The 22034-nt window shown below is 44.6% G+C and overlaps 2 protein-coding genes across 2 annotated transcripts in view; both read left to right on the plus strand.

Annotated features, from left to right (window-relative positions):
- Positions 1-22034, plus strand: part of Radil (Rap associating with DIL domain) — a 72000-nt gene that overhangs the window by 13244 nt on the left and 36722 nt on the right. The gene's annotated exons all lie outside the window — the stretch shown is intronic.
- On the plus strand, positions 12257-14185 carry Papolb (poly(A) polymerase beta). Its single transcript, XM_055598686.1, has one exon. The coding sequence runs from the start codon at positions 12257-12259 to the stop codon at positions 14183-14185; it is 1929 nt and encodes a 642-aa protein (XP_055454661.1).

Here is a 22034-nt window from a genome sequence, read left to right on the forward strand (position 1 = left end):
AAGAAAAGAGTTTTTAAGGAGAAAACATCCTTTAAAAGTTGGATGAGGTGGTTTGAAATGGTCACCCTTGGCTGCAGCAGGCTGGCAGTAGTCCCAGATAGCAAGCAGTTGCTGAGCAGATGTCCTTGGAAGTGTTTTCTGGGTGAGATAGGAACTGTGTCTGTAGAAGGTTGCAGTTCCGGCAGACTGTCCTGGGAGATCTTGTTATCATGTATGTGTGTGTGAAATGTTCTCCCTTGTAACACTTTATTATTGTTAAGGTTTGACACAAGTGACTCCATTTTGATTCTGACAGCTTTTACCCAGGAAAGAATTTCAGCTATCAAGGAAAATGTATGCTGGTAAACAGGGAATGGACTGCCCCTCAGTTGCTCCAGGTCTCTCCACATGTTAGCACATGGGCCTGGGAAGGGGAATGTCACTAGGTATGCGGTTGAGGCTGTGTGTGTGTGCGTGCACACACATGTAGAGAATCCTGGAAATCCCTCGCCCTCGGATTCCTCACCAAGTTCAAAACTCTCCATTCTTCTTAGCACTTCACACAGATGGGGATTTTCAGATGGCACTGTGTGTTTATGATTGTTGTGGTCATAATGCTTATGGATTAAGCAGCTCTCAGACTTTCCAGAACCTCTTGACTGTTTTAGTGACACCAACTTAAACTTTTGAGAAGGATTTTTTTTTTTTTTTCCTGAGACAGGGTTTCTCTGTGTAGCCATGGCTGTCCTGGAACTCACTCTGTAACAAGGCTGGCCTTGAACTCACAGAGATCTGCCTGCCCCTGCTTCCCAAGTGCTGTGATTAAAGGCATGTGTGCTACCACTGTCCCGGTCATTAGTCAGCAGTTGTGTAGCTGGTGTGACCTATTTGTAGGGTTGGTTCATGCTACAGCCTCGTTCATGCTAGCTGAGAGCTTTAGCATGAAGCTACAGTCTCAGCTGATAATGACCTGACTTATTTTTAAAATTTTACGTGTATTGGTGTTTTGCCTGTGTGTATGTCTGTAAACCACATGCATGTTTAGTGCCCTGAGAGGCCAGAAGAGGTGTCAGATGTCCTGTCAGCTACTATGTGGATGCTGGGAGTTGAACCTGGGTCCTCTGGAAGAGTAGCCAGTGCTCCTAACCAGAGCCATCCCTCTCTCTGACCCCAGTGACCTTTTATTGTTGTTTTCTTTTTTTTAAATACCTTTTCATGCTGCACAAAACTCCAGGCTTTTTAGTGTCTATTTACTTCTTCGTGTGTATGTCTGGTGTACACGTGTATGTTCACGCACATGTGCGGGTGCATTCACGCATGTGGGTGTGCATGCCTGTGGATGCATGAAGCTGGGCTGGGTCTCTTCTTGGTCACTCTCTCTTAGTGAGGCAGGGCCTCTCACTGCAGCCAGTGCTCACCGATCCCAGCTGCTCTTGCTAGCCAGCTTGTTCCTGGCGTCCCTGTATCTGCCTCCTGAGTCCCGGGCTCACAGGAGGTTGCCATGCTTGCCTGACTAATTCTCTCTGTCTCCTGAGCCTTCTCCTCAGCTGTTGGAGCCTTGCCAAGGCTATCTAGAAGCAGGTATCATCAGAACAATGTTGAGAATTTGGAATTTGAAGGAGAGATCACACATTTTCTGTTCACAGTTTGAATCATTTCCAGTAACAGTTGCCTTCTAGTTTACTACTTCATCAGAGCCACGTTAACATCTGCTCGTTCCCATGGTACTGTCGGTTCAAAGATTTTTTTTTCCTGATCTGCTCAATTGTATTAGGTATTGCAACCTGTCGTAATAGCCAGTTGTGCCCCAGGTCTGCCTTGAGCTACAGAAAAAATGGGACCTTCAAATACTTTGGTGTCCCAGCCTCTGCAATAGAACACAGAGGAGTTGCGAAGTTCACAGCCTGCCACAAATACATAATCTAAAAAGGAACCACTCCTTTTCCTAAAGCAGTGAGATGGAGGTTGAAGCTCACTCACCCCCAACAGAAGGGTTATTCCAGATGCTGACTTGAGGTGACTTGGATGAGGAGGAGGCTTCACTCTTGGTCATTTCCTAGCAAATTCCGAGGAGCTCCTGTGTGTTAGGCTTGGTGTGGTACTGCTGCACATAGGGTAATTCACAAGCTAAACACATCTGGCTCTTGGGTAGCTGAGAATCTAATGGCAATAATGATGAAGATAAAGCTCTCAAGGTGTCAGGAAGTGGTGGGCACGCCTTTATTCCCAGCACTCGGGAGGCAGGGGCAGGTGGAGCTCTGAGTTTGAGGCCAGCCCGGTCTACAGAGTGAGTCCAGGACAGTCAGGATTACACAAATCCTGCTTCAACACTCCTTCTGCTCCCAGAAGAGCTCTTAAGGAGCTGGAGAGATGACTTAAGGGTGAAGAAAGCTTGCTACACAGCCATGAGGATCCGAGTTCTAATCCCAGACTCACATAAAAACCCAGGTTTAGTCTTGTAACATCAGAGCTGTAGCCTAGCTGCAAATTGTGAGATTCAGGTTTGGAGAAAGACTGATTCAAAAGAATAAGGTAGGGTGCCTCCACTCCTACACAGACACTACTCATATACACGTATGTCTGCACCCACCACACACATGAAAAAATCTTCCAGGAAAGTAACTACAAATAGTTTTGGGGGGAGGAGTGCAGTTCAGTAGTAACACATTTGCCTAGAATGTGTTCAGCTCAATACTGTTAAAGTTACTTTTACAAAACTGTGCTTGTTTTTTCAGTTTCACTTAATCTGGCTGTCAGATTAATTAATAGAGTCTCAAAATAATTGAGACTCTATTATATATTTTAACAAGCCTAATAGCACAAGAACTGAGCAGTTTTAACTCTGTTCTTAACTCTGTAAGCTAATTTGTCTCCTTCCCAGCATACCCCCAGAGATACTTGCACTTTGTAGCGTCCTGTTCCAGCTCCTTCTCCTGATGTCTCTCTGGACTGCTCTCATGGCTGAAACCCCTACTTCCTCTTCTGTTTCCTCCTCTCCTGGCTGGCAGGAAGCCCAGCCCTGTTCTCTCCCCTGCTCAGCGATTGGCTGTAATCTGCTTTATTGACATATCAGGGGAGAATTGGGAAGCAATATTTATTCAACACTGAGACAGGAGATTCTCAGAACAAGGATTACAACCAGTATGGGGGGATCAGCATTTGAATTACACAATACCTTATCCATACATCTCCCCCTTTTAGTCTAATAAAAGGCTCTTTCTCTTAGCATAACAAACTATATGTAACAATAACAATTGTTATATTATGTCATTAATATTTGCTATTGAAATATCTTTTAGTAAAGCTGTGGTTAATCCTAAACAGCTGTATAACCAGATCACCACTGGGGACTGGGATTTATTTTTATTTTTTTATTTTTATATTAATTACACTTTATTCACTTTGTATCCCCCCATAAGCCCCTCCCTCCTCCCCTCCTGATCCCACCCTCCCACCCCCTTCTTCACGCATGCCCCTCCCCAAGTCCACTGATAGGGGAGGTCCTTCTCTCCTTCCTTCTGATATTAGTCTATCAGATCTCATCAAGAGTGCCTGCATTGTCATCTTCTGTGGCCTGGTAAGGCTGCTCCCCCCTCAGGGATTGGTAATCAAAGAGCAGGCCAATCAGATTATGTCAGAGGCAGTCCCTCTTCCCATTACTATGGAACCCACTTGGACACTAAACTGCCATGGGCTACATCTGTGCAGGGGTTCTAGGTTATCTCCATGCATGGTACTTGGTTGGAGTATGAGTCTCTGGAGACTGGGATTTATTTAATTAACTTAGATCACAATAGCTGGGCAATAGTTATTCCATCCTAAACCTCCAAGCCCACATAATTTCCTACCATTCAGATTTTACCCATCATACTTGCTTTTAGTGTTATCTTAGGTCCGGTCCATCTCTCCACTTCATTCCAAGACCTCTCTCCCAGCTTCTCCTCTCCTTCTCCTGCTCCTCTTCTCCCTCCTACTCTTTCCTCTCCTCCTGCTTCCTTCCTCTCCTCCCACTCTGAACCAGGATGTTCCACCCTTTCCTCTCCATTGCTCAACATTGTGGCTGGTTTTTTTAATTGACAATTTAGAGAACAAATGGTAGCATGTTTACACAAACTTGAGACAGGTGATGCTTAGAATAAGTATCACAATGCAATGTCCCGATTGAAACCAGATAGTGGGGGAGAGAAATCAGCATTTGAATGAACAAGGGTAAGGTGTATACATTCCAAAGGAACATTATATCAACAAACAATTATTAAAATTATTAGGTAAGATTTATGTTTCTATGTTTGACACTCTTAGGTAAAGTATTTTACTATCTATCAATTTCTATTATCTTAAACAATTTAAGTTTAACTGTGAGACTATAATTATAAACCCCATCAGAGACTTAAGAAGGAATAAATATTACCTGATATGTAGGAAGTGCAGGCAAGTAGCTTCCAAAAGTATAGAAATGACAGAGATACTTGGCTGCCTGTAAAGTCCCCTAAAATTCTTTCATAATGTTGGAGCATCATCTTCAGCCTTTTGGCTCAGAATATTTGACAGACTTTTCTGTGAATCAGGAATTATAAAGGACTACCTTGTCCTTGCAAAGCTCAGCAGTTGACTCTCCTGCATCCAGTTTGTTCAGTTTTGGACAGAATTCTGTCTGTAATTGACATAAGGGCATTTTTACACCTAGTGGCTAGCTTACCATATATGAAGCCTTTGCTGCTCTTTGAAGTAGAAGGGGGTGATGTGAGGAGCAGACCTGTCTCATTGTCAAAAAGCCTTAAGTTAGTAAAATCTTTAAATGCCATATTCTGTAGGTCTCTGGGGTTTTTGAAGACCATCTATCTACTTATCTGAATTGTTTATTTCTAGGTATTTTTCTGTCAATCTAAGAAACATTTTTATAATTAAACTAGTATCTAACATTACCATGAGTTTGATTATCTGACTGCTAATATGCTTTTCTTAATTATCCTAAACAGTTGGTAATAGTAGCTTTTAAAAGGATTAGAATTTAACATTGCAGTTTTAAGAATTACATAGCTTCAGTACCTTAGCATGTTGTAACAAAATATAATATAAAGCTCTACCAATATAAGATTTTTGATTTATTAATGTTCTTTGGTCCAAAAGCAGATTCAATAATGTACCCGTTTATTTATCATTCCTATAACCAACCCCTTTAAAACAATAACAAATATCTATTATCCATAGAATGAACAAAAAACGTCCAACCCTTCTTGGGAACAGGGCATAGTTTTCTTAAATCATTTCCTGTTGATTTGGGATCTAGTTTATCTTTTGGGGGACCCAAGAAAATTGGGATACTGTCAAGTCTTAAGAAAGCTAGCTGTAACTTTTGTTGTGTGGTCTCTGAATGCTGAGAAAGTTCAGAGTTTAACTGAAGTCCTGACTGGAACAGTCTGTGATGCTGGATGATCTAGCTAGCTGTTCTGAAATTGTGCTGGATGTAGTTTTGAGGAAGCAGTTATTGAGGTCTTCTGCAAGGGTGGGTCACCTGGGCTACTTGTTTTGTCTTCTTTGGTGTTTGGTCATCTTGCTCTGCAAAATATATAAACTTTCAAAGGTATTGTATATTTTTGTACATATATTAATATAAAAAGTGTACATTGAGAACAGTTCAGTTAAAGACTCTGTAAAATCAGTTTGTATCTATGTCATTTAAAAGAATGGCATGATAAGTGTTGAGGATTTTATAGCCAAAGATTTATTGGCTATGAATAGCTGAAGTCCTGGCCGGAGACATTTTCATGTCTCAGTCAGTCTCAGAGCTGTTCCCATGTGGAGGGATCAGCAAATTATGTTACCTGTCCTATTTGGTCTTTTTTATTTCTTTCCTTCTGTCTGCAGCCAAGATCTTCAGGAGGTTTCCCCTGGTCAAATCTGATTTTCAACAGTTTGGATGGAATACATAGTTTTTTGTTTACTGTTGAGACAGCAGCATATTCTCCTCCCCAATGCAACACATTTTCTTTCTTCCATTTAGGAATTAGCACCTTTATATGCTGGTCTAATTAAGCAGTTCTTTCTAAAATCCAGTGCATTTTAGTAGGTGTGCTACTTGTCTCATTTAAAAAATTTAAATCCGTACATCATTATTTAATCTATTTTGAGAAGATATTATATTCATCTTCTATTTAATGACCACCTTTTAAAATTATTATTAGATCTTTTTATAATTGTTTGTCCTATAGGATTATAAGTTACATCTGTGACAGCTTTCATGTTATAATGTCTAAAAACTCATATTCCATTGGATATACATATTGAAGCACCATCAGCCCCAATTTGCAAAGGCACCTCTATGACACTCACCATCTCTAACAAATATGTAACCTTAGAATCATTCTCAACAGGAAAAAAGCCCGTTGGAATTCTGTGAACCCATGGCATGGTGTGTATATTTCAGCTCTCTAATCTCTATAACATGGAACACATAAACCATTGTCTGACCATGTTCCAGGCAACACCACACAGGAGCTGCATTTCTGCTTTAGCACATAGACCTTCACCCAGTGAGTGAATCTTGAATATTCAATACACGCAATATTGAATATTGTATACACACAATATCCAATTTGACCATGTTGGTCTATAGCTGAAGCCTTTCTACCCAGCATCTCAGTGGGCCGCCGTTCTGCAGTTTCTTCAAGTCTCAGTGGACTTTTTTCATTTGGAACTACCCCTATTGGTGTTGTTGTAAATTCCAGATTGGATTTCTCTGAAAGTTCCCTATTTCAATTCAAAGATTCCTCCAACCTCTGTTCTGTCTTATTCTGATATCTCCCAAAGAGGATATATAAAACTGAAATCATCAATGAAAAAAGTATTTGTATCTTAAGAAAAAAAAACTCACATGTAATCCAGAAGCACTGTGTCACTGCCTTCCTCCAGTTTTAATAGAGAAAATAATCATCTTTAATCTCAAAACCACTTCCTAAGGACATTTTCTTAGACCCGGCTTTCCTTCTACACCTTACCAGTATAAATGCTTGAGGCTTCCCAGTCTGTCTCTGGCTCCTGCTTTCAGGGAGAGGCTATTTTCCCCCTCCCTTACTGGATCTTGACCCCTCCTCCACTCTGAGAAGTTATTGGGTCCACAAGGTTTGTTTTGTGGCCCGCACAAGTCAGGCCAGTAAGAGCCCCTTTTCAAAGGGATTTAGTTTTCTACCTTGGCTAGGAAAGTCTGGCTTTAAAAAGCTTGCTTGTGTCAAAGAGCCTTTTTTCCCCCCCAGGGGCTGAAAGAACTGCATTTTGGGGGTTTGTATCAGTTTTTGGTTTTCGTAGCCTGTTGGAGGCCTTGCTGTTCTGTGGAGGATGTAATCTAGAAGCTGTAAGCGCCTGCCTTAGAAATTGCAGTTGCTCTCTTAACGAACAGATCTAAGAAACTTTTTTTGCTTACGTTTAGATTTTATATAAGTCTGGCTAGATTTGTGTAAGTTCTGTCCCACATTGGTATGCCAAAATGTTAAAGTTATTTTTACAAAACTGTGTTTTTCATTTTCTCTCCTAACCCGGCTATCATACAAATAATTGAGACTCTATTATATATTTTAACAAGCCTAATAGCACAAGAACTGAGCAGTTTTAACTCTGTTCTTAACTCTGTAAGCTAATTTGTCTCCTTCCCAGCATACCCCCAGAGATACTTGCACTTTGTAGCGTCCTGTTTCAGCTCCTTCTCCTGATGTCTCTCTGGACTGCTCCCATGGCTGAAACCCATACCTCCTCTTCTATTTCCTCCTTTCCTGGCTGGCAGGAAGCCCAGCCCTATTCTCTCCCCTGCTCAGCGATTGGCTGTAATCTGCTTTATTGACATATCAGGGGAGAATTGGGGAGCAATATTTATTCAACACTGAGACAGGAGATTCTTAGAACAAGGATTGCAACTAGATATGGGGGGATCAGCATTTGAATTACACAATAACCTTATTCCCAAACAACTCCCAACACAGGGAAAAAAAAAAAAAAAGGTTAAAAGGCACTATAAAAATGAGTTAGTTATGGGTTTAGGAAATTCTGAGGAGATGAATTTTCAGCCAGCCTTTGTCAAAGATGATAACACACTCACCAGGTGAACAGCAGGGGACGGTTGGTGGGGCAAGAAGAACATTCTGGGCAAAGGAACAATTCTGTTCAAAGACCCAGGGACAAGCAAACAGCAAGGCTGGGCAGCCACTGTTTGGAAAGCAGTGCCAGAGAGTTACTCTGGACTTAGTAAAGTATAGGAGACCAATGAACCATGTACAAGACCACACTGGCTCCTGGGGCCAGACTCCTTTGAGAAGGTCAGTAATGAGTGGCCTAGGTAAGTTTCATGAGAGACAGCGGTGGCTTAGATTCCAGTTACAAGGTGGAGAGGAGTGGAGTCCAAATATTTTGTGAGTAGAATCAACAGTGCTGGTAAGAGGTTTGGATGTTGAGAATGAGAAAGACAAAGGTGCCAAGAGCTCAGGGTTCAGGGTAGGGGGAGGCACAGTTTTCTAAATGGAGGCTACAGGGTGAAGCAGCTTATGGAGGAGAGTAACCTTTCTTATCTGGTTATTATGTATTGAAGTACATCCATGGCACACATGTGTCGGTCAGAGAACAGCTCTCGGGAATCCGTTCCCAGTCCACTGGGTTTGGAGATCTCACTGAGGTCCTGAGGCTTGTGCAGCAAGAGCGTTTACCCCCTGAGCCATTGTGCTGACCCAAGTGTTATCTTTAAATGGCAAAGTCTGAGCCATTCAAGCTGGCAAAGTGGGAGTCATGGAATGGACCCATTGCTTAGGAGAGAGGGTATGAGTATAAAAAGTTAATCTGTAAGTGGGTGATATTTGTTTAGAGAGAGTCTCCTAGCCCAGGCTGGCCTGGAACTCACTATGTAGTCCAGGCTGGTTTCAATCCCACGATCGTCCTACGTCAGCTTCTCTAATGCTGAGATTACATGCATAAGCCACCATGACTGGCTTGTGATATTGGAGCTGTGGAAACCGGTAGAGCATGCAGGTAGTGAGTGTTCATACAGTGATGAGGGATGAGGGCTATGCAGATACTGGAGGATCACCAACATCCAGAGGTCAGGTAATGGAGGAGGAGAAGCCAGCAATGCAGACTGAGAAAGTAGAAAGTGTCCAGAGATACACAGGCTATAGAACACAACATGGTGTTGTGCTGGGCTTATTGGCCAAACATGAGGTTTCTACGTTTCATAGAGAATGAAGATCATTGGGCTCACTGAATTGGACAGATATTAGATTAATTCTAGAAAATATGTAAAGAAGCTAGAAATGAAGAATGAACATTATAAATTATCTTTCAAATGTGTAGGCTAGTACCACACTCCAAATAAAGGACATTTCTGAGGGTAAAGAAGAGGATCAACCATGGGATCTTTTTTTTGTATGTGCATCAATATGTGTATTGGTGAATATGTGTGCATGTGTATGTGAGTCCCTGTGCGTATGTTTGTGTGTAAGTTAGGGCAAAACCTCAGGTGTTGTTCCTCAGGAACTGTCCACCTCACTGGTCTACAGTTCAGCAAGCAGACTCTGCTAGCCTTCTACTTCAGGGATCTGCCTGTATCTCCTTCTCCAATACTGTAAGTGTGCCCCGCTGTGCCCTCTTTTATATGGGATCCAGGGATTGAGCTCGGGTCACCATGCTCACACAGAAACACTTTACTGACTGAGCTCTTTCCCCAGACAGAGCAAAGGGTCTCAACTAGTTTTGAACCTATAATTTCCTTGGGAGGCATGCGTCAGTTTGTACAACTGCGGAACTTAAGCTTGGAGCTGGAGCAATGGCTCGGTGGTTAAAAGCACAGGTGTTCTTCCAGAGTGTGAGTCCCAGCACTCATGTAACAATAGCTGCCGAGTGTGTGTGCATACTCACCCACAGACACACATACACAAAAAATAAAGACTAGAATCACAGTAAAAGAAACTTAGCTTGACAGTCACCTAAAGAGAGCCAGAGCCCCTGAGACCTCAGAAAGGTGGGCAGTTAGCAGTGAGACTCGCCTCCTGTCTGAGGAAGTTGAGTACCAACCTGGCACAAGGATTATAGTGGGCATGAAATTAAATCATACCAGGTGTGGCACACCTGTAATCCCAGCACTCAAGAAACAGAAGCAGGAGGATCTCTGTGAACTTGAGGGCAGCCGGGTCTACATACGAGCTCCAGGACAGCCAGGGCTACATAGAGAGGCCCTATCTCAAAAGAAGAAGAAAGGAAGAAAGAAATCACATTATACACAGGTTAGTAGGTATAAGAGCATCTGGTGGAACCAAAGTGAAGCCTGTTTGGAAGAATATATCCACTATGTGAACATCCCAGTCCTCTCCAGAAATGAGCTCACCATGAAAATAAGAGGACACGAAAGGGAAAGTGTGTAGAAGTTCATAACAGACAACAAACTGCAGAATTAGATTCTCAGGAGCATTATTGGCTGTAGGATACTAAAGTGTGCTCACCATATTTGAAGAAATGGTATAAAGAAAAAGGATAGGATGACAACAGTGACACCTCCAAAACAAAGATAGATTTTAAAGGAAAAGATAATTGTGCTGGTTAGCTTAACCTGTCAACCCGACACTAGAAAGTCCCTTTTTTAAAGGGACGCAGTTTCAATTTTGTGTAGGTCTGTGTGTCTATGTGGGGGTATGCTGTGGGGGTGTGCGTATGTGTGCGCTAGTGCCCAGAGAGGCCAGAGGTATTGAATCGCAGGTGGTTTTGAGCTGGGAACCAGCCTCATACCCTATTCTTTTAAAGTTTTATTTATTGTATGAGTGCTCTAGTTGCATGTACACCTGCACACCTGAAGAGGGCGTCAGGTCCCAGTATAGATGGTTGTGAGCCACCATGTGGGTGCTGGGAATTGAACTCAAGATCTCTGGAAGAACAGCCAGAGCTCTTAACCGCTGAGCCATCTCTCCAGCCCATGGGAAGAGTCTTAAGGAGGGGTTGTCTTGACCTGGCTGGCTTGTGGGTGTGTCTTAGAGGATTGTCCTAACTGTTCATTGACTTAGGAAGGTCCAGCCCACTGTGGGCTTTACCATCCTTAGGCAAGGGGTGCTGAACAGTATAAATGGGAAAGATGGGTGACAGCAGGCAAACACAGGTGCATTTGTTGCCAGGGCTCTTGACTGTGAACACGATGATGTGGCTGGCTGTTTTAAGTGCTTTTCACCTTTCCTGTAGCTGACTGTAACCTGGAATTGTAAGCAAATAAACCCCTTTACCACTAGGTGGGTTTTCTTTTGTTGTTGTTGTTTTGTTTTGGTCAGCAACAGGAGTGAAACTGGGACAACAGTGTTTCCAGTAACAAAAAGGTAAGTATTTAAAAGAATACTTTGGCTGGGGCTGTCCCTGAGTGGCTGTCCCTGAGTGGCAGCGTGCAAGGCCCTAGGTTCCATCCCCAGTACCACAAGAATAAATAATACACTTCAGCGGTGCTTAAAGTACAGACTGCAGATAGCTGCAGTGAGAGTGGGGGATCTGACATCAGCCAGGAACCAGCACACTTGTGGAGCACAGGGAAGATGGGAAGGTGTACTGTGTATCTAAGAGAACCAAGAGAATGTCGGGAAGATCATATTCCAGGCATAGGCGTGGGAATCTTCTACAGGCCGTGAAATGAAGAGGACTCCCACTCTGATGCAGAATTCCAGCGCCCCCCTGTAAATTCAGCAGATTTACCTTGCACACAGAGCAGCGGAAAACATGGAACAACGAGGACAGAGATTTGAGTGCGGCTGGCAGAAGGGGCCAATTTGGCTTGCTGGGACCGTCCCAGCAGGAGCCAGGGAAAGCAGAAGCCGGCGCAACAGTGACACCAGGGCCTGGGGAGAGCGCCACTGCCCCTCTGGGCCAGGCTGGAGCATGCTCTGGAACCTGCCTGGGGATACAGGCCCATGCATTCTCCCTCAACAGCCACTTCTCAGACCCGGGCAGGACCTAGTCTGGGCGGCTCTTCCGGAAACCCTCCAGCGCGAGAATTCCCTCCAATCTCGTGAAACCCGCAGCGGCAGCGGCCGGTGCGCAGGCGCGTGCGTGCGCCGTCGGTTCTGGAACGCGACCGCTGAGGAGCCCGGCGCCATGTTGGCCCGGAGGGGTACCAGGGGAAGCGCTTGAGGCGGCGGGCTCGGAGCGGAGCGGGGGGCCGACAGGGCCGGCCGGCAGGAGCCCGCCCCTCGCGCCTTCGGATCATGAGCCGAGCAGAGGCCGCCGAGGTCGCGGTGGCGGGGCAGGTGCCCTGGCGGCGCGGGAGCTAGAGATGATGCCATTTGCGGTGACCACCCAAGGAGCACAACAGCCCGCTCCCGCCCCGAAGCAGTTCGGCATATCGTCCCCCATCAGCCTGGCCGCCCCCAAGGACACAGACCGCGAACTCACCCAGAAGCTGGTTGAGACCCTCCAGCCCTTCGGGGTGTTTGAAGAGGAAGAGGAACTGCAGCGCAGGATTTTAATTTTGCAGAAATTAAATAATCTGGTGAAGGAATGGATCCGAGAAATCAGTGAAAGCAGGAATCTTCCACAAGCTGTAATTGAGAGTGTTGGGGGGAAAATTTTTACGTTTGGCTCTTACCGACTAGGAGTACACACAAAAGGTGCCGATATCGATGCGTTGTGTGTTGCACCAAGACACGTGGATCGGAATGACTTTTTCACCTCCTTCTATGACAAATTGAAACTACAGGAGGAAGTAAAAGATTTAAGAGCGGTTGAGGAGGCCTTTGTGCCAGTTATCAAACTGTGTTTTGGTGGGATAGAGATTGATATTTTGTTCGCAAGATTAGCATTGCAGACTATCCCGGAAGATTTGGACCTACGAGATGATAGTCTGCTTAAAAATTTAGATATTAGGTGCATAAGAAGCCTTAATGGTTGCCGGGTAACTGATGAAATTTTACATCTAGTACCAAACATTGACAGCTTCAGGTTAACACTGAGAGCCATTAAATTATGGGCCAAGTGCCACAATATCTATTCCAATATATTGGGTTTTCTTGGAGGTGTTTCCTGGGCTATGCTAGTAGCAAGAACTTGCCAGCTTTATCCGAATGCAATAGCATCCACTCTTGTACGAAAATTTTTCCTGGTGTTTTCTGAGTGGGAGTGGCCAAATCCAGTGTTGTTAAAAGAACCGGAAGAACGAAATCTCAACTTGCCTGTTTGGGACCCAAGAGTGAACCCCAGTGACAGATACCATCTTATGCCTATAATCACACCAGCATACCCACAGCAGAACTCCACATACAATGTGTCTGTTTCAACACGGATGGTCATGATTGAGGAGTTCAAGCAAGGGCTTGCTATCACACATGAAATTTTGCTGAACAAGGCAGAATGGTCCAAACTTTTTGAAGCTCCAAGCTTTTTTCAAAAATATAAGCATTATATTGTACTTCTGGCAAGTGCACCAACAGAGAAACAACATTTAGAGTGGGTGGGCTTGGTGGAATCAAAGATCCGAATCCTGGTTGGGAGCCTGGAAAAGAATGAGTTCATTACTCTGGCTCATGTGAATCCCCAGTCATTTCCAGCACCAAAAGAAAATGTTGACAAGGAAGAATTTCGTACCATGTGGGTGATTGGGTTAGTGTTAAAGAAGCCAGAAAATTCTGAAATTCTGAGTATTGATCTCACCTATGATATTCAGTCTTTCACAGATACAGTGTATAGACAAGCGATAAACAGTAAGATGTTTGAGATGGATATGAAAATTGCTGCAATGCATTTAAGAAGAAAGGAACTTCATCAGCTACTTCCAAATCATGTTCTTCAGAAAAAGGAAACACATTTAACAGAAGGTGTAAGATTGACAGCTGTGAATGACAGCAGCCTTCTCTTGTCTGTAGACAGTGAAAACAACATGTCAGCACCTTCACCTACTGGTACCATGAAGACAGGCCCACTGACTGGACACCCTCAGGGCAGAAAGAGTCCTGCTCTGGCTGTTACGGCAGCATCAGTGACTAACATACAGTTTCCTGAAGTTCCCTTGCAGCATGTGAATCCCATAGAAAGCTCGGGGATTGCGCTGAGTGAAAGCATCCCTCAGATTCCCTCACAACCCACCATTGCACCACCACCTAAGCCTACGATGACCAGAGTTGTCTCTTCCACACATCTAGTAAACCGTCCATCTAGATCTTCAGGAAATGCAGCAGCCAGCATACCCAATCCTATACTAGGAGTCTAGAAATTCTCACTGATAAGAAGAAAGGAACAAGAAACCCAACAGAAGGGGAGGAACCAGATAGACGGGTCCAGCTTAGACATTACTCAGACAGCAGCTTCTCTGTTGGTCTCTCAGGAAACACCTGGGAACAGATAAGCCCGGTATCCCTGTTTTTCCTAGAGATCCTATTCCTTTTATTGAGAGTTCAATAAAACAGATTGAATGGATAGAAACCACTTCAAAGGCCCTTACACAAATTTCTTGCAAATTCAACTTGTTGCTTTCGGATGTTAAAGGAAAATGAGGGAACCAGACTAGCTGTGACTCAGAATAGATTCATACTTGATTGGTTTTTTTTTCACTGGCCTAATCCTGAACCAAAGTCCAGATTAGCATTCAAAACAAGAAGTACTCTTCCTCATGCCTCAGATCATTAGCATGTCGCTAGCAGTTACATTATCTCAGAGGACTACTGTTAGAAGAGAGAAAAGTCCCTCCAGCTGTATTCACTTCTGTCCATGACTGACATAAGTATTGGATTTATGTTTGATCCATTGTTGGGAAAAGTTGCAATACCAACTATCAGAACCCCTTATTTTAGCACTTTATGGGATTTTTAAATTTAATTTTTCCATTAGGAACTAGAACTAATTTTTGACTTTGGTGATTTTTCACAGTTTTTTTTTTTCTCCCTGAAAAGGTTTCTTTACTAATCTTAAAGTTGCATGCTATTTTTGTAGTAATATACTTGAGAAAGCACAAAACTATCTCAGTTCCCAGGAGGTGGCTGCACCTTTTAAAATGGAATGTCAATTCTGAGGGCATTTATTTGACATCAAAACCATAATTACTGAATATTTGGTTTCTGTGGGACAAGATCAAGAAATGGTATATGGGTTTTATCTGTAGAATTGTTTGGGAGACTGTATAATTAGCAACTAGGTATTTTCTCAGAGTTCCACATTCTTGTGTCCTTAATCATTTGTCCTCAAACAAAACACCTTTTGCCTTCATCCTCTTTGCATTAAGCATGCATGAATGTTATTTAAAAATCCAGAATATTAATATCCAAACCATGATGTGAATCCAAAAGTTCTGTGGCTATGTGGCACAAAATACGAGATTCTGACTCTGTGGCAAATAGCTCAGGAAAATTTGGGTCAGTGTTTTTTCTGTGAAACGGATTGCTGATGTTGGTTAATTTCTTGATCTCCACAGATGTGAGATTTTCTATATCACAGAATATCTGCTTTGGAAGAAAAACAGTTTTCAATTTTAAATATGTAGGCAAAAAGGCATTTTTACTTCAACAACTTTAAGCCATGTTTTATTTTTTTCTTAGTGCGGTACCAGAATTTATCCAATTTTATGTGTGCAGTCATACAAAAATCCCACAAAGCACCTGGCATGTAGTCAGCTGTCTGCGCTTCTACCAAAAAGGGTACTTTAAGTCAAGAGCTGCTGCTCAGTAGAGTAGCAGAATTTCCGTACGTAGGCATCGCGAGGGCCAAACGGAGGTCATTAAATGATAGGTTTAGTCTTCCTTAATCCAGACACAGCAAACTTAACAGGTTTTCCGTACAACCAGCTGTCTCTCCCCATCCTTCTAAAACTCTGTTCCTTTCTGTTCTGCCTGTTTTCTCCCCTGTAAAACCAAAACTGTTCAACCCTCCCTTGTCCTTCTAGATTAATTTTCAGTGTTGGACTATAGTCTTTTTTTCCTTTTAAGCGAAGCAGCAATTGAGACTTTCTGATAACTAGACGAGTGGATTTGTGTCTGTCACACCTCTGCTCTGTGCAAGCTCACCTTGCCCTTTCACAGTATAAGTCAGGTGAAAAGCACACAGGTTCTGCATTTCAAATAGCTATGGGGCCTGTTTGAGATTGCCAGGCACAAATTTAGTCTCATTTTGTTTACACATTGGAAAAAAAAATGTTTATTAAGTGTTTTGTGTAACTATACCTGTTTTTTTTTAAAACCAAGCTGGAAACTTGGAGCTTTTGAAGTCTAGTTTTTATTACGTAAGTACCAGACTATTTTTTCATGTGCTGTGCGTACTGTCTCCTGGAGCAGAGTTTGCTGTCACGTGGTTTCTGTACTCCTTGTATTTTCAAGCACTATTTTGAAAGCAGATAATGTATTTCTCCATTACAAACACAATAAAAATAAATGCCGAACAACCTGCAACTAAAACCCTGGCCAAATGTTTAAGTCTGATGTAAGAATTCAGATGTTCATTTTCTTTTTCTTTTTTTTATGATTCTTGGGATAGCACCCAAAGCCTTGTATGCACAAGGCAAGCGTTCTGCCATTGAGCTGCATCCCGGGACCCAGAACTTCTTCCCTTTTCTGAAGGAGGTGGCAGGCTGGGTGATGTGTCTGAGTCTAGGAGATGGAAAGGGTGTAGTGCCTGCAGAAGACACACCAAAGCTTCAAGCGGCAGATCAGGAAAGACCTTAAAGAGGAAGACAGGAAGCGAGGTGTGGCGCCACGGCTCTCTAACGACAGCCCTCGGGAAGCTGAGGTGCAGGGTGACTTGAACTTGGGAGCTGGTGACCAGTCTCTGTTTAGTGGCCTGAAGGAATACGGTGGGGGCAGGGGGCGAACTGCATAAGTGGATGCTGTCGTGGAGGAAGACATGGTCCGTGTGGAGGAGGAGGAGCATCTCAGACTGTCAGTATTGAGCGGGAGGACGAGGGGAGGGAGGACTGCGGAGAGGTGGAGAGTCAGTGTGCAGCTGGGGGGCTGCTGCTGAGCTGGGGACACATACAGTGTGAGGGTGTGATGTGCAGGTGAGAAGAAGCTTGGGTAGACAGGGATGGGAGGCCCCATTAATGACGCGAGAGACCGTGCCAGGAAACCAGGGGGTGGGGGTGCTTCATGACATGCTTGCTCTGGATCACTTAGCTTCAGCGGGAAATAGCAAAGCAAAGATGAACAGGTCTCAGTGTGCGCCATTATCACACAACATTTAAAATCTGTCTCTTTAACAGCGAGCCTTTGGGCAGTGTAGTGTAATGCTCGCTGAACGTTTCTGTAGGAAGGGGTTGCCAGTGAGCACTCCACCTTTGGGAAGCCCATGGTCTCTGCCGCAGCTGCTTCATTCTGCCCTGTAGAGTGAGGAGACATAATACAGCAGCAGATGGCTCTGCCTGGATTTGTCACTGTCCCCACCCCCAGCAAGTACTGGCCACGATAATCCCATGGATATTTATTATAGACCCCTTACTCAACACCTGACAAGTGCACACGGTTCCTGGGGTACTAAGTCAGAAAGTAAGGGTCAACCTATTTCTAAGTATTCACATAGGACTGTAGTATTGTAAGTTAGAAATCAATAACAAGGGCTGGAGAGTTGGCTCAGAGGCTAAGAGCACTGGCTATACTTCCCGTTGTTCTGAGTTCAATTCCCAGCAACCATGTGGTGCCTCACAACCATTTATAATGAGATCTGCTGCCTTCTGATGTGCAGGTGTACATGCAGACAGAACACTGTATATATAATAAAAAATAAAATCTTTAAAAAAATCAGCAACAAGCCAAGGCTAACAATAAGATGGGTCAGAAGATAAAGGTACTTGCTGCAAAAACCTGATGACTTGAGTTCAAGCCCTGGAACCCACCATGGAAGTAAAGAACAGACTCCTGAAACTTGACCTCATCTCTGTCTTCCGTGGCATGTGTGCCTACATTCACATACTTTGCCCCCCTCTCTCATGCACTCTCTCGTGCGCTCATGTACACACACTGGAGTGCGTGTGCTCGAGATGTGGTGATCTATGCCTCTGATCCCAGCACTCAAGAGGTGGAGATAAGAGGATACAGAGTTCGAGGCTAGCCTGCGCTGTTACATAATGAGACTGTCTCAAAAAATAACCACAATAAACAATAGCATGGGTGTCTCACCACAGGCCCACATAAAAGGTTCCACTTTCTCTCCTCCCAGCCCTCTGCATCATGCTGTGGGTACAGATGTGCTTCATCTTGGTGCTAATCCACGTCACTGAGGATGCCACACCCTCGTTCTGCTGTATTCCGTGTAAAAACTGTGCTTTCCTGTACACGGCATGGAGTCAGGGAGTCCGAGAGCCTCTTGTCTGATGGCAGCCCAGAGACAGGTGCTCTGCTGATTAGAGATAGCCCAGAGTTAGAAATAACAACCATCAGTCAGGGAGGAAATAGGGAGGATTCTTCTTGCATTAAGAAGCCTAAAACCATGACGTCAAATAAGCCATGGCTTCGTGCAGCCATGAAGATGTCTTCCTCGTGCTGAGGAAGAATGCAAATCCTCCCAGATACATAAAGTGTGGTGTAACTTAAGGCTTACATACACAGAAGAGCGCTATAACGTGGAGTTATAACTGTGTAACTGGGGCCTTGGTGCTTGCCTGGAATCCCAGCACTCAGGAGACTGAACCAGGACACCCCAAGCTCAAAGCTAGCTTGGGCTACATAGCAAGCTACAGGCCAGCCTGGACACTTCCCAAGACCCTATCTCAGAACAGACCAAAGATCAAATGACATTGTATTCATTTCTTTCCTGTTTGCTGTGATAAAATACCTCACAAAGTCAATCCAAGGGAGAAAGTATTGTGGTTTCCAGGTCAAAAGGGGAGGTGGCGGGAGCAGGAGGCAGGAGCAGGAGGCAGGCAAACACACTTCACTGGCAGAAAGCTACATGGCTGCCTTTCTACAGTCCAAGAACTCAGCCAGGGGCTGGCGCCGCCCACAGTGGGCAGGTGTGCCCACCTCAGTTAACACAAGATAATCCCGGTAATGCTCACAGGCCCAGCTGGTTGACAACAGCGACCATCACAAGGATTCATTAAAAAAAAAAAAAAAAAAAAAGGCTGTAAGACTCTAGCTGTCTGCCTTTGGTGGGGACAGGTGGGAAAGCAGCAGATTGCAGTGGCCATGTTTTTCGGTTGGGTGGTTGGTGCAACGTGGTTTTTTGTTTTTTTAAAACCTCCAGAAGTTGGGAATACCTCTTTGTGTGTAGAATGTGTTATAATTAGAAACGCAGTACTGAACCATGATACTTTCTGAACTTTTTGGATATCAGCCAAGAGTTGCAGTTGGCCAGGGAATCACTGGAGTTGATACAGGTCTGTTTCTTTGCACATACTGGGCATTACTGTTTTGGGAAAGGGACTGGTCTGGTGGCTCCCCCAGTCCCTGGCACCCTGGTCTCTCCCCACTGCACTGTTTCATACCTTTCCTCTTCAGGCTTGCTGAGGGCAGGATGATATGGGAAAAAGGCCAAAATATTTCTCCGTATTGGCTACTTTCATGTTGGTGTGACCATCAATGTGACCAGCAGGAAGTGACGACATAAGGGGCTGGAGAGATGGCTCATGGTTAAGAGTGCCTCCTGCTCTTCCAGAGGACCTGAGTTCTATTCCCAGCACCCACCTCAGCTGATTCACAACCACCCGTAACTCCAGGTCCAGAGGATCTGATGCTCTCTTCTGCTCATCTGGGTTCCAGCACAGGTGTTCACAGATAGACACGTACATAAATAACAACACAAATCTTTTAATTGCATTTTTACAAATAAGTAACTTGAGGAAGGGCTTCCTCTTTCTTAGGGTTCAGGGGTACAATCCTTTATGGCTGGTACTATATGGTGGCAGGTGCCTTTACCCACTGAGCCATCTCCCTGGCTCTCTTTATCCACTTCTGTGCATGCCAGAATCCCTCGAGTAGGCCAAAGTGCCACCATACGGAACTGCTGTTCCCACCTCAACCAATGTAATCAAGAACTGTCCCCTCCCACCACAGACATGGTCCGAGGATTCTGGATTGTGTCAAGTTGACAAAGCTAACAGCCACAGCCACTTAAAGAAGTTTGTTTGAGCCCACAAGTAGCAGGCAGGGGCAGTGCATCTTGGCGGGAAAGGCATGACAGTGAGAGAAGGCCTGATGTGGCAGAAGCATGTGACAGTCAGTCCAGCGCCGTTTGGTCAGGAAGCAGAGATTGCTGAATGCTGGTGCTCAGCTCCTCTCCTTTTTTAAAAAACCAGCCTGGAACAGCATTGCCACTGACTCCTTGAAGATCTGCACAGGCCTCTTTCACACTTAAGGCTGGAGTCATTGGGTGACCACAGCCCAACCCTGCACCCTAGCGATCCATACTTATGTTTCACAGGCAGGATGCTCTCACCCCACCTTAAGGTCATCTGAAATCAGTTCAAGCCCAGAATCTAATCATTTAAGAAGCAAATGAGGTGTGGCTGAGGGCTCTGGGGAATATCCGTAAAACACAATTCTTTTGTTTGTTCATTTTGTTTTATGAGACAGGGTCTCCCTGTAGCCCTGGATGCCCTGAAACTCACTGTGTAGACCAGACTGACCTTGAACTCACACAGATCCTCCTGTCTCTGCCTCCTGGGTGCCGGGACTAAAGGTGTGAGCCATCATGCCTGACCCTAAAAGTGCAATTCTTGGGGAACAATTATCTTAAAGATTTCTTTCTATTCATGTGCCTGTTCGTGTGTGTGTGTGTGTGTGTGTGTGTGTTTGTGTGTGTGTGCGTACGTACGTACGTACGTATGTACGTACATGAGTGTAGTTGCTGGAAGAGGGCATCAGATTCCCTGGAGCTGGAGTTACTAGTGGGTATGAGCTGCGTGGGTACTGACTACAGAACTCTTTGGAAGAGCAGCAAATATTCTTCACCACTGAGCCATCTCTCCAGCCCCTTTGGCATAACTTTTACCCCTCCTTGAAAATGAAACTGCCTGCCCAACAGCCACAGCCTGCAGTGGCAAGACAGGCGCAGGTGACAGCATCAGCAAGGAGGTGGGCCATTGTGACCTCAAGTGACCTTCAAATCCAGGCCTCGGATAACCTCCTGAGCCTGCCTCCTGCACTCCCAGTGCTACTTGCTGGGTCCTCCCTTGTGTTCTGGGGCACCCATTCTTTTTGGTGACAGCATGTCTGTCAACCTCTGTCCTGTCGGGATCTGGTCATTGCATGCGCTCTGTCATGTTCACTCTGGCCATCTCCACTGATAGAATTTTCCCAAGAGCCTTTGGGCTGCATGGGAGTTCCTGGGAATTCACTGCACTGCACAAAGGCCACACCCACAGATGTTCCTTCTGTTTTTAGCCTGGACAGTCAAACAGTGCTCAAGTTTCCTTGAGGTCCTCTGGCCTGAGAAAATCCGTGGACAAGCCCCTAATCCCTTGAAAGAGGCTCCTGTGAGGTTGAATACTCTGAAGTGTGAGGGTTTTAGTTTTGGGTTTTTTATTTGTATGTTTGTTTGTTTTTTAAGACTTATATGTATAGGTGTTTTGCCTGCATGCATATGCACCACATGAATGCCTGGTGCTCACTGAGGCTAGGAGATGACAGATGCCCTGAAGCTGGAGTTACAGGCAGTTGGGACCCATCTGATGTGGGTGTGGGGAACTGAATTTAGGTCTTCTGCAAGAGTAGCAAGTGCTCTTCACTGCTGAGCTCTCTCTCCAGCTCCAGCATGAAATAAGTTTGCTTTCTCACTTTTGCTGGGTTGGAGAGATAGAACCCAGGCCTTGGGCCTGCTCCAGCACTGAGAGGCACCCCAGCAATGCATTCTGCCTTTTAAATCTTTCTCCAGTTTCATTATAGGCAGGTCCACGCCCCTCACTGGACTTTTCCTCTCTGCCACACTTGGGGCAGTTGTTTTCTGATTTTGTCTTCTGAATGAGGTGTCCCAACCCTTTCCTAGTCACCCTGTCCTGGCTGTTTTCTTGCTTCCCAGAACTGTCAGTCTCTTCTTTTCCCTCACTGTAAAGCAGCAGTCAGAAACCAGGTAATTACTTGAAGTGCTCCAAGGCTGTGTGCTTGGGTCACTGCCGACAACTTCTCCTTTCTTCACAGGGCTCC

Source organism: Psammomys obesus, unplaced genomic scaffold (assembly GCF_907164565.1).
Source record: "Psammomys obesus unplaced genomic scaffold, mPsaObe1.curated_primary_1811, whole genome shotgun sequence".
NCBI lineage: Eukaryota > Metazoa > Chordata > Mammalia > Rodentia > Muridae > Psammomys > Psammomys obesus.